Source organism: Eublepharis macularius, chromosome 1 (assembly GCF_028583425.1).
Source record: "Eublepharis macularius isolate TG4126 chromosome 1, MPM_Emac_v1.0, whole genome shotgun sequence".
NCBI classification, from domain to species: Eukaryota; Metazoa; Chordata; class Lepidosauria; order Squamata; family Eublepharidae; genus Eublepharis; species Eublepharis macularius.
The window spans coordinates 111,304,852-111,321,002 of record NC_072790.1 but is presented as its reverse complement, the minus strand read 5'-3'; the positions used below and the strand labels follow the sequence as shown (position 1 = coordinate 111,321,002).

At 42.8% G+C, this 16,151-nt stretch overlaps 1 protein-coding gene across 1 annotated transcript in view; it reads right to left on the bottom strand.

The window, feature by feature from the left end:
* Positions 1 to 1,660: 1,660 nt before the first annotated feature.
* The window catches only part of RSPO3 (R-spondin 3), a 98,710-nt gene continuing 84,219 nt past the window's right edge, over positions 1,661 to 16,151 (bottom strand). The window contains exon 5 of the mRNA XM_054983242.1: positions 1,661 to 3,091. Coding sequence (XP_054839217.1) covers positions 2,892 to 3,091 — 200 coding nt within the window. The 3' untranslated portion in view covers positions 1,661 to 2,891. The remainder of the gene's footprint in view (positions 3,092 to 16,151) is intronic.

Here is a 16,151-nt window from a genome sequence, read left to right as displayed (position 1 = left end):
AAGTTTTTTTTTCATTTTAGCAAAAGAGGGTAAGCAATTTGTCTTCATTGTAATCTCTACACATTAATACTGAGCTGAAGGACATGTTACCAGCAGTCAGCTTGCTTTGTTTCTGCTGATGTTGGTGCCACAAGGCATTGTGACTTGCTGAAGCCATGTTGGGCTATTTTCAAGAGGAGACCAAAAGAATATGTGACAGTAGACGTCAATTGATCTCCAGCATAGCCATTATGGATGCCAATGCCATAGATACTGAAGCACGGTATGGGGAAATGATGGAAAGAAATCTTTAGGTTGGAGTCAAGTGGCAGGGGTATTTTTCAGACTTGGGGATTATAAGAGAGAAATATTGTTACTCATATTTTAAAATCCTATTTGAGTATTGATAATATTGGAACAAAATAAATAAGCATGTACACTGCGTGAACCTTGTTATTGCACTTTGAATTCTTAAAAACTATTGTCTTTGACAAAACTGTGACATTCTGAATTTAACTCTTGATGAAAAAATCAAAACACAGAGCTCTCCCTCTCACAACTTGAAGCATTTCATATAAGGAGTATGGGCTGTTCAGCTTTTCTTCTCTGAAGCTTAAAGTTGAAATTGATTTGCCCAGTTTGCAGTGGCATCATTATAGGCAATTTTCCACCTAAACCTTGATCCTGGGGAATTAGTGCAAGTGAAAAAATCAGATGAAGCTCTGCCACAGTGCTTGTTTCTGTGCATAATGTAAACTGAGCAGTGCAAACCAAAATCCAACCATAGAATTGGTTTGGCAGACTAGATGTATGAAAGACTGAACTATTAGGGTGTGAATGAGAATTGCAAACATTTGAACTGACCCACAACTTTGCCTTTAACAGTATATTGATCTACAGGAATAGAAGTGATAAACATTTATAACATTTGAAAGCTTTTCTTGCTAATTTCTGCAAACCAAGACATGGTTAAAGGGCCAGTTTAAAATTAACCTCTCTCTCCTCTCAACTTGCCTCCCAATTTCCAGTGGCAGTTTGTTCAGGATCTGCCATTTGGATTGGCAATAGAGATGGGAACAAACAGAAATACAAACCAAAATTCATGACGAACCAGGCTGGTTCGTGGTTTGTGAACCAGCAGTTCATCAGATCCCATTTCTGATGAACCATCATGAACTTTAGCCTGGTTCATTTGGCTCATTTTTTCAGTTCATCACTGCAGACAGCCTGGCACCGATCAATCAGTTTCCTAGGCAAACAGGGGATGGACTTCTTGCAGATCTTCTGCTAGCCTAGAAGTGACCTTCTGCTGACCCGGAAGTGGGTATTTGCTGGCCCGGAAGTGACATTTTCAACCGAACCAAAATGAACTGATTCGTGAACTGGGGCAGGTTCATGAAAATTCGTGGTTCGTGAAATGTGACGAACCACGAACCGCATGGTTCTTTTTTTTCTGGTTCATGCTCATCTCTAATTGGCAAAGATAAGCACAAAGGTTATTATGATACCTAAGCCACTTGCTGGTGAAAGAGTACACGAGGCACCCCCAAATTCTCTTGCTTCAAAGTATACGTTGTCTCTTAATTTTATGTAGTCCATGCACAAATGTATATATTTAGTAAAGTGGCCTTCATTTATTAAATAGCACATTTCTAAAGAACAGAATCCTTTCCCTCTTTTTACAAAGTAGGTTGTGTGGTTGTATTTAAAAGAGAAAAGAAAAACATCAATAGTGCAAATGGCAGTGTATTTTTGTGGTCTGTTTTCGCTGTTCTTTATTAACTCAGCTTTTGTTTTCCTACAAATATGATTTGTCAGCCACAGGAAGTTTGGAAATGTAGATTTAAGTTACACAGTTAGAAAAAGCTAGAACAGCACATGTTGTATGATCAAGGTTCAGACCTGAAAATATTGTGCTGTCCTGCAGATAAGAACACTGCACAGCTTAGCGCCATCGTCCTTCAGAAGAAGAGCTTCCAATGTGTTTACTTTTGCTTCATTTCCCCCCTCCCCCTCCCCACCACAGTGTTTGCTTTCAGAACTCCTCTAGCCCCCTCCAGTCTGGAGTTTCTTACATGAATCCCTGGAACCATTGGTTAGAATGTTCTGATAGGATATGAGTATAAAACAGATTCCCACTGCCCTTTCTGAGATTTCTCCCTTCTCTTACAATTTATGTAGCATGAACAATTATGCACATAGAGATATTGTGCCACTGTGGTTGCCAGGTCCCCTGGAGCCCAATCTAGGGGATGGGGGGCATGGGGACATTCAGGGGGTACTTACATCAAATCAGCCCCCCCCCAGGGGCCTTCCCTTCCTTGTCATGCCAGGAATGATGTCATTCCTGGTGCAACAAAGAAGACCTCTGGAGCACGCAGGAGCACACTCCGGAGCTCTTGGGCCCATTCCCCATGCTTTCCCCCTCACCAGCTAGGTGAGTGGTGGTGAGGGGCAGAGGCTAGGAGTGGAGGATCCCCCACTCCCACTGCGGGACTGGTAACCTTATGTGCCACTGACTTAGATGTCTTTTGTTTCATAAACAATAGATCAAAATACTTTACAAAGGAAAAGACAGCTTTTCCTGTACAGATATTCAATATATTGCTATACCTTATACCATATTGATAATTATATACAAAACTTTTAAATTGCCTCTTAGAGATGCATGGAAGCATATAATATAACAGTTGAAAATATCCCATTTAAAGTTTAAAAAACCCTTGGCTCATGTCAGTCTGTTGACTAAACTGTGACTGCATGAAGAATATAATAGAACCTATTTGGAATGTTGTTTAAGATTTAGGTGTAACAGATAATATTGTTCATTTGTGGCTTAAATGGGGAATACCGGCCCCGGGGATCTGGTGGAAATAGCAGCAGCAAAAGTTTTGAACAGTGGTGTAAGGCAATTAGTGTACAGTGCTGATGGTGATTGTGTGCAGCTTTTGCTGTTTATCCTGCGCTCTTCTTTTCTTCATCTGCATTTTACTTTTGTTTTCCCGCTGTTCTTGGTTTTGTCTTCTGGATTCTTCACCTCTGTTTTCAAGTCTGATTTCCTTGCTTTCCTCTCTCTTTAGATTTTTTCTTCTTTCTTCTCTGTTTCTTCTTCCTGAAATTAAAAGCAAGATACATTAACATTTCTTTAGAATTTGTTGATATTTTGTTCTTTAACCAGGTATTACCAAACTTTGCATTTCTAAATGGAGGGGAGTGGCTGGCATGGCTTTCTTCCTCAGACTACATGATGCTTTGAGCCCAGAACAACTGTAAGGGTACATAGCTTCCATCTTGTATCTTGATCATGACAATTTTGTTACTGCAGTATTACAAAACGGCTCTTTAAAATTATCCAAAAGACATTTCCTTCCTTCCATTTTACTATACCTGCAACTTTTGTAAATTTTTGGTAATAATTCATGTACAGATAAACTACCAGTTTTATGCAATTAATGCTATTGTTAACAGACCTGACCTGTGAATCAATACAAAATAATGACACAAATTAAATGGCATTGTAGCACTAAATATATATAAACATTGTTTTCTTTATTTGGATCAACAAAGTTACATACATTTAACTATTGGCAGTGCCTCATGATGATATTAAATGTTTTGCTACTGACAGATAGGAAAGGAAAGTGCAATCCAGCTAATGTCAAACAGATTGTAGTATGAAGTGTGCACATTTGGAGATTCAGCTATACACAGCGAAAAAAGAAGTCTGCAAAAATGAACATATTGGCTTTGAAAGTTAAAGGAATTCCTTACAATACATCAATTAAGATGGATTAGATAACATACGGCCATTGAAGAAAATGTCATCACTAAAATACAGACTCTTCTATGAAAAGAGGAAACAAACCATGACAAAATTAAACCATTGCTCTGAAGATTACACTGTTTTAGTGAACTGTCAATAAGAATCCACAAAGGGGCACCATTGAGCTTTTGAAGACCATCATTTCTATTCTGTTCAAATAAATTAGGATTCTTATGCAAGGTGAAAGGGGGAAAAACACTCTCTCTGATTTACTAGAAAGCCCTACAATTGAAACAGAAGGACAATGTGGAGTAGCTTCTTTGGCCAAAATCTACATTTGTTGCATCCTATTCTGTGTAGATGTTTCTCCTTTCAAAATGTTGTTGCTCCCTGGGCCAGTCTGAAAGGCTATAAGGAGGGAAGTATGCAAGACTATCAGTATTTTACAGTCGTTTGTGGCATTCAATTGCAGAAATGTTCTAACATACACACGAATTATTGTGTCCTATTCATTAAAAGGAAGAAGAATGGCAATAAATAGATGTCTTTCTCAACATTTGCAAACCAGAGGTGCAGAGGGTGGGGAAACTGGAAAAAAATTCTGCTCTGGGCAAAGTGACACATTGATTGAGAGATCTGTGCCTTCACATATGAAGTTCTGTGTTTATTCTGACTACTCATCTATGTACAATGAATGTCACATCAGAATATAGAAGGAGACTCTCTTAAAGCCAAGGAACAGAGTGGGGTCCTAAGCAGAGTTACACTTAAGCCCATTATTTAAATGGACTTAGAAGGGTGTTGCTATGCTTAAGATTGCACTGCAGAAGCCCTGTGAATGATATTCAGCTAACCGAGGCTTTTACTTCAGTTGAACTCCACTTAGAATGGCAGACCCAGAGTTTAAGTTATGTAGACCAGAGGGAAGTCTTGCTGCATTGCATATATCACATAGGACATGCATTGCCTACCTGCCATAAAAAAACCATTCAATATAGCTCATTAAAAAGGGAGAAATATATATAATTCCAGTTAACAACCCCTGATGGGGAAAACACACTGGAAGAGCCAACTTCTGAAAACCACTGATGGAATTCTTCTTTGCTCCTGGGTCAGCTTGAAGTCACCTATACTCCATTACTGCAGTGTTACATAAGTTCTTAGTTCAATTCTCATTTCCAAGAAGCATGACCAATTCTTTGGAGAAGGGCCAGCTTTCAAATACACTCAGACTGAACTCCACAAATGTCTGCCAAAAACATAATTTTAAGGACTCCTCTCCCAAAGCTCCTATCCACTGCAAAAGAAATCACATTTTCATCCTTGCCAATCTTTGTTCATTCAAGGAACAACAACACCATCCCATATTTAAGGCACCCAATGACCCTGTGCCTTTTAGGGCTGTCAGCCTCCCTGGGGGGCCTGGAGATGTTCTGGAATTATGACTGATCTCCAGACTACAGTTCCCCTGGCTGCTTCATTGGGTTGACTGCATGTCATCAGATCCCTGCTGAGCTCCCGCCCCTCCCCAAGCTCCACCCCCAAATTTCCAGGAATTTTCCAACCTGGTGTTGGCAACTCTAGTACTACTGCTGAAGGAGAAAGGTGAATGCCTAACTGGTTGCCTCTAATAAAGTTTTCACTGTAAAATGTTTTGTTGGATGGAAAGGGACCTATCACAGTACAGTCCCATCCAAAATCAACAGCACAATGGATGAAGCCATTAAAACATGTGCCCCCCTAGTTTCTCTCAGCAAGTGTTTGTTTCCGACTTTTTTTTCTTTAAAAGAAGAAATGAACAGCAGCAGATTCCCTGCACACACCCCAAGCTATATCCCTGTAGCAAGACTTTGCTTGCCTCTCCCTCCTAGTCAGTTTATAAAGCATAGACTGGTAATTGTTCTGTTCTGTGAGGAATAGTGCTAAGAAAAAAATATTAGTGGGACATGTATTCAGTAACTAGTGAATCACTGGGGAAAACTCATACATTTATAGGAGATGTTTCTTTAAAACTAGGCCTATCTTGGCAGTTGGAGATATTTCTTACAACATCAAAAATCTATCCCAAAGAAGTTTAAGGATATTAGTAGAAATACCTGTATCTGAAAATGCTTGTTTGGGTCTTCAACAATACCATTAGATTCCCTCCCATTAGATTCCTTGGAGGTCATGCATATTGTTCTTTTTAAAGACTTTAGGTTCAGCTGGCGCAGGCATTTGAGCAAAGCAGAAATACAAAAGTGATGCTGTATTATGTCAGAACTGCATGTTTAGTCTGCCTTTCGAGAAATAATCAGGAAAAGTTATACATGATAAGAGACAGATGCTTCTACCCTAGCAATATCTGAACTCTTTCTACTACAATATTATAACAGTGGAAAAGCAACAAAAGGAATGAATTGTGTTCATGTTAAATGGATTTGAGCCATGGGTGATGGTGGTGATTCTCTTCAAACTCTCCCTTAAGACTGCCTTAAACAAACCAAATTTTTCAGATTTTTTGTTATGTCAAACAGGCTTTTCTTATGCCAGTAAGGCTTTATTTTTCACCTTCTCACATATTGTAATGTCCAACACTCCTTATACATGGTAGAACCAAAACCATGTATAATTCCCCCTTTCTTTCTCACCCCTAGCTTAGCTAACATAATGTGGGGGTCCATATATTCTGTGCAGAAACAAGGAATCAATAACCTACTGTAGCAAGGGAGCAGATGGTTCCCACTTGCAGAGCAGATGGTTCACACTGATTCAAGAAAGAAAACTGCCCTGGACCCAGGAGATCTCAGTAACTATTGACCAGTCTCAAATGTCCCATTCTGGAGCAAGGTGATTGAATGGGTGGTGGCTGAACAACTTCAAGCCTTCTTGGATTCAGGAGATTGTTTGGATTCTTACTAGCTTGAATTTAGGCTTGATTATGAGGCTGAAATAGCCTTAGTCGACCTGCTGGGTGACCTGCACCAGGAGATGGAAAGGAGGAGTGTAATTACATTCATTCTACTGGACCCCTCAGCAGTATGGTATCCTTTTGGACTGACTTTTTGCGCTGGGATTGGGAGACACTGTTTTGCAGTGGTTCCAGTCCTACTTGGAGGGTAGACTCCTTCTGGGCAGGAGACCTGGAACTTACCTGCATGCACGCACTCCCAGGGCTATGCAATGATGTCACTTCTGGGAAGTGACATCATCGCACAGGCCACGTGATGCCAGGAGTGCTCCCGGGCTCTGCAGCAGCCCAATTCAGGCCCAATTTGGGCAGAATTAGGCCTACTACAGCGTGCAGGAGTGCACCATGCTACCAGGGAGTGAGCCCCTTTCCCCTCTGCTGGCCAGGTAAGTGGGGGTGGGGGTGGAGGATGGGAGTGGGGGATCCCCAGCCCCCAGTGGGGGACTAGCAACTGAATTTCAGAATAATGCTAGGAGACTTGGCCTTCAGCCTGTGGGGTCTGACAAGATTCCATCTTATCTCCTATGCTTTTCAACATGAGAGCCAGTTTGGTGTAGTGGTTAAGAGTTCAGGACTCTAATCTGGAGAACCGGGTTTGATTCCTCACTCCTCCACTTGAAACCGGCTGGGTGACCTTGGGTCAGTCACAGCTTCTAGCTCTCTCAGCCCCACCCACCTCACAGGGTGTTTTGCTGTGGGGATAATAATGGCATACTTTGTAAACCGCTCTGAGTGGGTGTTAAGTCATCCTGAAGGGTGGTATATAAATAGAATGTTATCATTATTATTACATGAAACCACACAGTGAGGTCATCCAGAGATTTAGGCTGGGTTATTAGCAAATTGCGGATGATTCTCAGCTATATATTGCATTTCCAGCCAATCCCAGGGAGGCTACAGGGGTTATATTCTCCTTGAAGTAACAGGCCCAGAGTCTGCAGTGCACTTGAACCCAGGCCTACTGCTGGATAACTAGTGACATGGGCACAAATCAAAATAAAAATCAAATTTCATGATGAATTGGGCCAATTTGTGTTTTGAGAAATGCGGTTCATGGGGCTGTGGTTTTCATGAAATTCACAACTTTTTAGGCTGATTCATTCAATTCGTGAATGATTCGTCATGCCAGACAGGCTGGCGCCGATCCATTGATTCCCTAGGCAACATAGGCCCGGAATGTCTGCAGACCTTTTGTTGCCATTGGAAACCCCAATCTTAGCCCACATAACTTTGATAAGCAGCTCTCCCTGCCAACTGGAGAGCTTCCATTCTGCCCTATACAGCAAGGAGCAAGGGGGTTAATCCCCTAGGCAACTGAGGAGATGGGCCTTCTGTAGCCATGGGAACACCAATCTCATCCCTCCAAACCCTGTTAGGCAGGTCTGTCTGCCAACCAGAGACCTCCTGTTCTGCTCTATGTGAGCATTTCTTATATAAGGCACAGCTCTTTGCCTCATGCTTTTCAGTTCCAGTAGACAGAGGGAGAGGGAGGACCTGTTGCTGGGATTTGGAGTGAGAGAGTGGAACTGGGAGCTTTGGGCTGGATTTGCTGCTGCTTTAAAAGAGATTGAAAAGCCTCTTTATTATTTTCAGCTCTTAGCCTTGCTGGGAAGGTTGTTGGGTGATAGGGTTGCCAGCTCCAAGTTGGGAAATTCCTGGAGATTCGGGGGATGAAACCTGGAGAAACCTGGAGAAAGTGGGGTTTGGGGAGGGAAAGGACCTTGGCATGGCATAATTCCATAGAGTCCACCCCCCAAAGTAGCCATTTCCTCCAGGTGAACTGATCTCTGTGGCCTGGAGACCAGTTGTAATTCTGGGAGATCTCCAGCAACTACCTGGAGGCTGGCAACCCTATTGGGTGAGGGTGCCTTCTTTCCTACATCCCACCCAACCCCAGTCTCAGAGCACTGCCTGGCTCTGGGGCCTAGCTTGACTGAGCCCTACCCCTTTCCCTTTAATTTTCTTTGCTTATATTTTTATTTAGAGCATTTGTTCTTGCTGGCTTGTGGGGTGAGGGTGGGTGGAAGAGAGCCTGCTGAAGTCTCCCTACGAGTTTGGCATCTCTGGGTATGAAGGGGGCTACTGAAGTGTCCTGAGTTCTGACCAATCATGAAACTAATTAATTGTTTTGCGAAACGGGACAATTTTGTGAAAGTTCATGATTCGTGATTCATGGAATGAGACAAAACATGAAACGCTCATTCCCCCACCCCCATTTCATGCCCATCTCTAATAACTAGGTGGCAGCTTTAGCCAGGAATGCCTTTTACCAGCTTCAACTAGTTAATTGGTACAGCGTTTCCTGGGCAGAAAAGATCTAGCCCCTGTGGTGCATGCCTTGGTTATATATATATTAGATTATTGCAATGCAATCTATGTGGGGCTTCCCTTGAAAAGTGTTTGGAAACTTCAGTTGGTTAAGAATGCAGCAGGCAGGATGTTGACCGTTGTGGGTCACAGGGACCATATCATGTCAGTTTTGGCCTATTTACAGCGGCTCTCAATCTGTTTCTGGGTACAACTCAAGGTGCTGATGTTAGTCTTTAAACCTATATATGATTTGGGGACAACATGTTTTTGTATGTGTATTTTAGCACTAGTGTAAATTATTTTAATGATGCGTTTTTGTTGATTTTAATAGTTTTAAGATGAGGTTTTATTATGTAAGCTTTTAATTTGTTAGCTACCTTGGTGGCTCTTATGAGGGCAGAAAGGTGGGGTATAAATTTTATAAAATAAATAATTAATACTGGGTCAGATCAGTGGTCCATCAAGTTCAGTATTATCTACTCAGACTAGCAGCAGTTCTTCAGTATCACCTGATCCTTTAATAATAAATGGGGGTGTCAGGAATTAAACAGAAACCTTCTGCATGCTAAACAGATGCTCAGCCACTGAGCAATAGTCCCATATGAACATCAAGATGATGGTAACAGTTAATATTTCGAATCATATTGCTTTTAAGGTTTATTTTACCAAAAATGTATTTATCCATCTATGTGTTTCTTTTCTAATTTATTCAATTAGTATAGGTAGTGAGGTTGTTTGCATGTTCTGTTGAAGGCATTGAGAAAATAGAATAACTACAGCTTTGCTTTGGTCATCAGCAGCATATTGTGCTAACACTGTGTGTGCACCATAATGTTAATTTATATATTTAAAAAATGTTCATGTACTTATGGAGATCAAAAATAATGAGCATGTGCTTGGGAAAGGGTGATGATCCTGTTAAGAGCCTGTTTTACTGCCTCCCGAAAGAGGCAGTAAAAGTGAATGAGAGAATAGCTGGCATCATTTCTGAATTAAAATCTTGCATGCTGAAAAAAGGATGTGCTTATTGTTATGGGTCTGTATTGTCCAGCTATCTGTAATAAGTGAAGTGACTCAGCTCCGCCATTGTTCTTTCTGCTTCTGTACTTTCTACTAACTACTGTCCTGCCGTATGCTCTAATGAGATAGTCTTCTTGTCTTATATGCAATCTTTCCTTATAGCTATAATTGCAGCTAGTGTTAAACATCAGCAAAAGCACCCAGAGTCATGTTCCATATCATACTGATTTCATTCTGCATTTTGCCAGTATTCTCTTGGAGATAAAAATCATGAGACCATGAATAAGATTTGTTTGCTCTGGTGAAAGCCCACAACCTCAAATGAGCCTTTATGTGAATTTCTTAAATGTTAGTTTGAGCCTGTTGGGCTTAGCAAAATATAGTAAGTTTATTCTTTTTAAATCCCCCAAAGAAGAACAGTGAATTTATGGTTGTTTGTAGTACCACAGCTTTTGCACAAGTTGAAATTAGCAGCCAGCTTTTATAAATAGACAAAGGGTGGATGTGAAGGATTAACATTCTGATTCATCTACATGGTGTCATAGGTGATCTCACCATTCTCTTCAACAGTACCACTTTGTGGAGTTTTAACAGTATGTTTACTAACATATTATCGAGTCTTGCACTTAGAGGAGTCTCTAAACATCATCTTTTCATTTAATATTTCATTAAATAATGCATTTATTTCCATATTACTTTACATAAAACTCAGTGAAGTTTCCTATGTTCATTACTTAATGTCTGCATCTTCAAATGATAATGTGCCAGTATAAATAGGCCACCATAAGTAAATCCCACAGACAGAATCTTCATCTGTCCTCTCGTTACTTCCAACACAATGTAATCTTTATGTGAACTTAGTCTTAAGCTAGTAATAATCTATCAACACCACTTAGTGAGGATATGGATACCAAATACAGCAGGAGTGAGCTTCTGTATGAGGTCTTCTAAAAAACTAGAATTTCCAAGAGTCCACAAAATGTGTTTTAAATTGATGAAGTAAAAGAACAAACAACAGTTAAGTCCTCAAAACAGTTAAGGCATGTCTTGCTTAAAAACATCAGGCTGAATAAGCCAAGTTCCATCATGTCTAGCATACTTTGCAAGAATTTTGCCAACCAGCAGGTACTGGTACTTCATTGGATAATGGGCAATTGTTCACAGGTGGACCTTGTACACCCCTCAAATGGGGGCACAGAGGAATACATACTAACACAGAAGATAGTTGGGCTGTTTTGACCAATGGTTGAAAACTTGCAAAATCACTTTTTTATTGTAGCTGAAGAATGATCCCATACAAATTGGTGCAGAGCTCTTTTCTGTGGTGCAGAAGGGTTGCCAACTCCAGGTAATGAAATACTTGGAGATTTGGGGGTGGAGCTTGGAGAGGGCAGGGTTTGGGGATGGGTTGAAGCTCAGCAGATCATAACCCCACTAGCAACAAAGCCTGTTGTGGCAAAAAAATAAATCAATGGGCTCTAGAAAGGGCCAGGGGCCGGACTGGGCATTTCCCCCTCCCCAGTGCCCCGATATGGGCAGGAGAAGGAGGGCAAGGTGGTCGGGTCAAGCATTGTCCCCTCCCCAGCACCCCAATCTGGGGTGGGGGAGGAGGGCAGAGCGGCCATCTCCCAGAGGATCTCCACTGCTATTGTATTTTCATATTATCCATCTGTCCCAAACACTTGCCAGTTACAGGTGTTACTTATGTTTCATTATTAGTATGATTAGTACAAGCTGACTGGCATTCCAATTTTCCCTTTACCCTCCATCGACAGAATCAACAAGGGGTTGATTCAGTAAATTAGGCTCTGGATTGAAATGCAGAAGAACTTAATGCTATTTTTTGACTCTTCCATTACCCTGATACATGGTGGTATGTACTATATCTGGAAAACAGAGATAATTGAATGTGAAATGCTTCTATTTGCAAAAGGTTTTAATTCTGCAGTTCACAGATACTATATAATGTAGTGCATACATAAGTCCATTGGAAGGCTTCAGTAAATTCTTGCACTATGTTCCATTTACTGGAAGTGAAAAAACGGCAGGAAGGGAACTTTTTCTGCATTAAGTTGCACATATTACAGTTTTGAGCACCTATTTGCAAATGTCACCCCCGTTCCGAGTCATCTACCCAGCATATGAAAACAATTTCTTACAGTTTTAACTAAATCCTTCTGGTTTTGCAATACACACCTCTGCTTAGGCAACAAACATCTGTCACCTCCCATTCATTAATATTAATTATAAATGTTTATTAGCTCAAAAGATCCAAGATCAGCAGCTGAGATTTTTCCTCAGTCTGATCTTGTTGAACTTTGTATAGACAGTGTTCTATTAAGAGGAAACCTTAAGCCCTACAACAAACAATAACCTGAGGTTGCAGGATGTAGCACAGAACCAGTATCATCAGTAACAGTGATGGAAAACCAGGGGGAGAATGGAAAGGAAGTGGGAAGAAAATGAAGCCCTAGAGGAGGCTCCCTTAAATGTTTAAACATTTTAGCCTTTTGTGTTGACATAAAAACAAGAAGAGGCATTGTCCATAATGATAGTGTGCCATCAATTACACGTTACTGTAAATGAAAGGTTGTGTGAATTAAAGGTTGTTCATCTCATGTTTCAGGAATGTACCAGTTTCATGTCTGAAGCCTGTGTTTGTTTTAAACTAAATCCCACAGATGATGACAAATAGTAAAGACAATTTGCAAGCAAACTGGCTAAAGTAATTGTAAGCTGAAGACCAGAGCAAAGGGACTGACGGAGCTGTAAATCTTCATACTGAGACTGCTGTTTTCCATAAACTTAGGAGGATTATATTTTGACCAATTAATTGTCAATTTCTTTCCTTTTTTATCACCATCTGGTAAAAGTTCCTTTGTTAATTATTTAATCTGCTGAAAAGGAAAAAGGAATCATATCATATGAATGGAGAATAAAAATGCTGCTAGCAATACTATGATTAAAATATGTTCTATATATAACTTTTTGCTAGATACTTCAGTTGAATAGTTGTGATCCACACATTCCAACCCTATTGATGCTTACTTAGAATTAAGTCCCAGTGAGAGTGAAAGTCTACATACTTAAAAAAAGAAGAAAAAGCAGTGAAGTCACACTTGAAAGCACATAATTGTATACAATTCAAACAAGCAGGGGACCCATAAGGACTTGCAGTGGGTATGTCATTTCCCCCTCCCCCACTGTGTCCTCTTTCTTTTCCTTGAAAGCCCCATAGCCTCCCCCCTTTTTTGAGTCCTTCTTACTTTCTATCTGCCAGCCAACCTACCTTTATTTGCCCCCCCCCACCCATCTTCAGCTCTCCCTCCTTCTCTTTCCATGGCAGCATCTACATGGGAAAGCTATGACCCAGTTGTGCGATGCCAGCCACTGATCTATGTCCAGTTGTTTGGTTGGGAACCCCCAAGGACTTGTAGGAGAGCACCTCAGTTTCCCCTGCATTTTGTCTCCACGCTATTTTCTTGTTTCCTCCTCCATACCCTTACATTATTTTCCTCTCCATTTTATCATCATAACAACCCTGTGAGGTAAATTACATTGTGAATGTGTAACCGGCCCAAGGTTATCCAGTAAGCTTCCACAGAAGAGTGGGAATTTGAACCTGGGCATCTCAGATTCTACTCTGAAACTCTAACCCCTATACTACACTGGTTTTTGTGGGTTTGGGCAGCTGTCGAACAAATAGCAAGCAGCCAGTCCTGGATGAATCATGCAAGTTGAATAGTAGCCAGGCCTGGCCTTAGAGGCCAAAAAACCCCTAGAAAGGGCCCTGCCCCCTCCCCTGACATTTACTGACAGAAGCAAAGGCTTGAAGGCTAGCAGTGGCTTAGCAATAGTCATCAAGGTCATCTATTTCTTATAGCTACAGGTGCTGCTTTTATTATTTGCAGGGGGGGGGGAGAGTTAATCTCCCAATATTTTTTTCCAGATTTTTCTGCAAACCTGAGGAAGACAGCTTTGACTCTTAAAAGCTTATACTCTGAAAATCTTGTTGGTCTTTAACAGGGGTGTGCATCTAGAAAGTTTCCATTTCAGTTTCTGTTCCGTCTCATTACCAGTTCTGGCTGGGGCAGTGCTGGCTTGGAACTGATCCGTTTGGGTTCTTTTGTTTCATGAATTTCAGCCCCTTGACTAGACATGGGCCCGATCCAAAAAAAAATTCTGATTCAGCTGTTCGTGGATCTGTGCTGCCGCCAAACGCAGGCCACCAATTCTAAACGATCAACTCTCGTTTCCGGTCCGGAATCGGGAATCGGGGAGGCCAGCGCCCAGGGCAACCGTAGTCAGGCTCTTGCACGCGTGCGCGCACTCCTGAGTCGCCCCTGCCCACGCAGCAAGCCAGCTGTCCCGGTGCGCTGCGGAGCTGGCGGCAGCGCGAGTGGCTCGGAGGCTGCCCGCGCCGTTCACCTGCCCTGCAAGACAACGGGCGGCCGGCTTGCCCATGCGCCCCTTGTCCTGGGGAAAGGTGAATGGCGCAGGTGGCCTCCCAGCCACCCGCACTGCTTTTTGCCTTTCCCCAGGACAAGGGGTGGCCGGCTTGCCCACGCGCCCCTTGTCCTGGGGAAAGGCGAACGGCGCAGGCAGCCTCCCAGCCACCCGCACTGCCTTTTGCCTTTCCCCAGGACAAGGGGTGGCCGGCTTGCCCACGCGCCCCTTGTCCTGGGGAAAGGCAAACGGTGCAGGCGGCCTCCCAGCCACCCGCACTGCCTTTTGCCTTTTGCCTTTCCCCAGGACAAGGGGCAGCTGGCTTGCCCACGTGCCCTTTGTCCTGGGGAAAGGCGAACGGCGTAGGTGGCCTCCCAGCCACCCACACTGCCTTTTGCCTTTTGCCTTTCCCCAGGACAAGGGGCGGCCGGCTTGCCCACACGCTCCTTGTCCTGGGGAAAGACGAACAGCGCAGGCGGCCTCCCAGCCACCTGCACTGCCTTTTGCCTTTCCCCAGGACAAGGAGCGGCCGGCTTGCCCACGCACTCCTTGTCCTGGGGAAAGGCAAATGGCAGAGGCGGCCTCCCAGCCTCCCACATTGCCTTCTGCCTTTCCTTTGTGCCCACCTCCTTCCCCCTCCCTCCTGTGGGTTGCTGCTCCATGGTTGGAAGGAAGCCTGCTAATCAAGGAAAGCTGGGCTTCCATTTGTGTTTCGGGGGTGACAGAAGGAGGGCAAACACAGCTCATTTCCCTGACTCCGTTGCCCCGGGAATAAATTACTAGCGCAAGAGTGTCTGCAATTCCAAACAGAAACTGACCCATCCGATCAAGTCCTGAACAAGCAAACTCCTGACCGCTGGATCGGTTACCATGGACAGAACCGATTAGCTGAGTCACGATGGCGAAAACGCCAAAATCGGGTTTTTTTTTAAATCGTAATTCAGATCGTACCCATCTCTACTCTTGACACACGTGTGCTTTATAAGGGGGCGAGGCTCTGGGGCAGCTGTTTTTGCATGCAGTGGCACCAAAAACGCACTCTAAACTATCAACCCACCAAGTTTGAGAACATGCAACAATGGGGGAATAGGAAAGGCGTCAAGGTGTTGGACAGTTGCGCATACAAGCACACACTGTTCTTTTCGCATTGTCCCCAAACCCGTAGGTCCAATGAGTTTCTCCTCAAGCACATGAAAACTCACACAACAATGGACCCTAAAAAAGTGAGTGTTGGTGGTGGCCAAGTGCACACTATGGCGGGAGACAACTGGCGCCATCACAGCACACAAGCAGGAAAGTGCTTCGTTGCCAACCAGTACTGTATAGCACAGCAATTTTCTTTAAAACATTCCTGCTTTAGTGACAAAGGCAGATTTTACCTTTCAGTCCTGCAGTTATGCTACGTTTCCCTGTGCCTTATAGTTTCATTTTCACAATGAGTGGCCTTTTGGGCGAAACCTCCTCCCTAATCTTCTGCAGGAGCCCATGCTGGGTTGGAACTCCCTGTTTAAACCTGCTGGTTGCTGTCTAGTCCTGGCACTGTGCGTAAAAGCACACAGGAAGGGAGGGCCAGGGTTTTTCCTTAACGGGAAGGGAGACAGAGGGATGATGACCCTATTTTCCCCCTCTTTTTCCCTAGTAAAAGTGGGATAAACAGAGTCGGACTTACCTGTAACTGCTGTT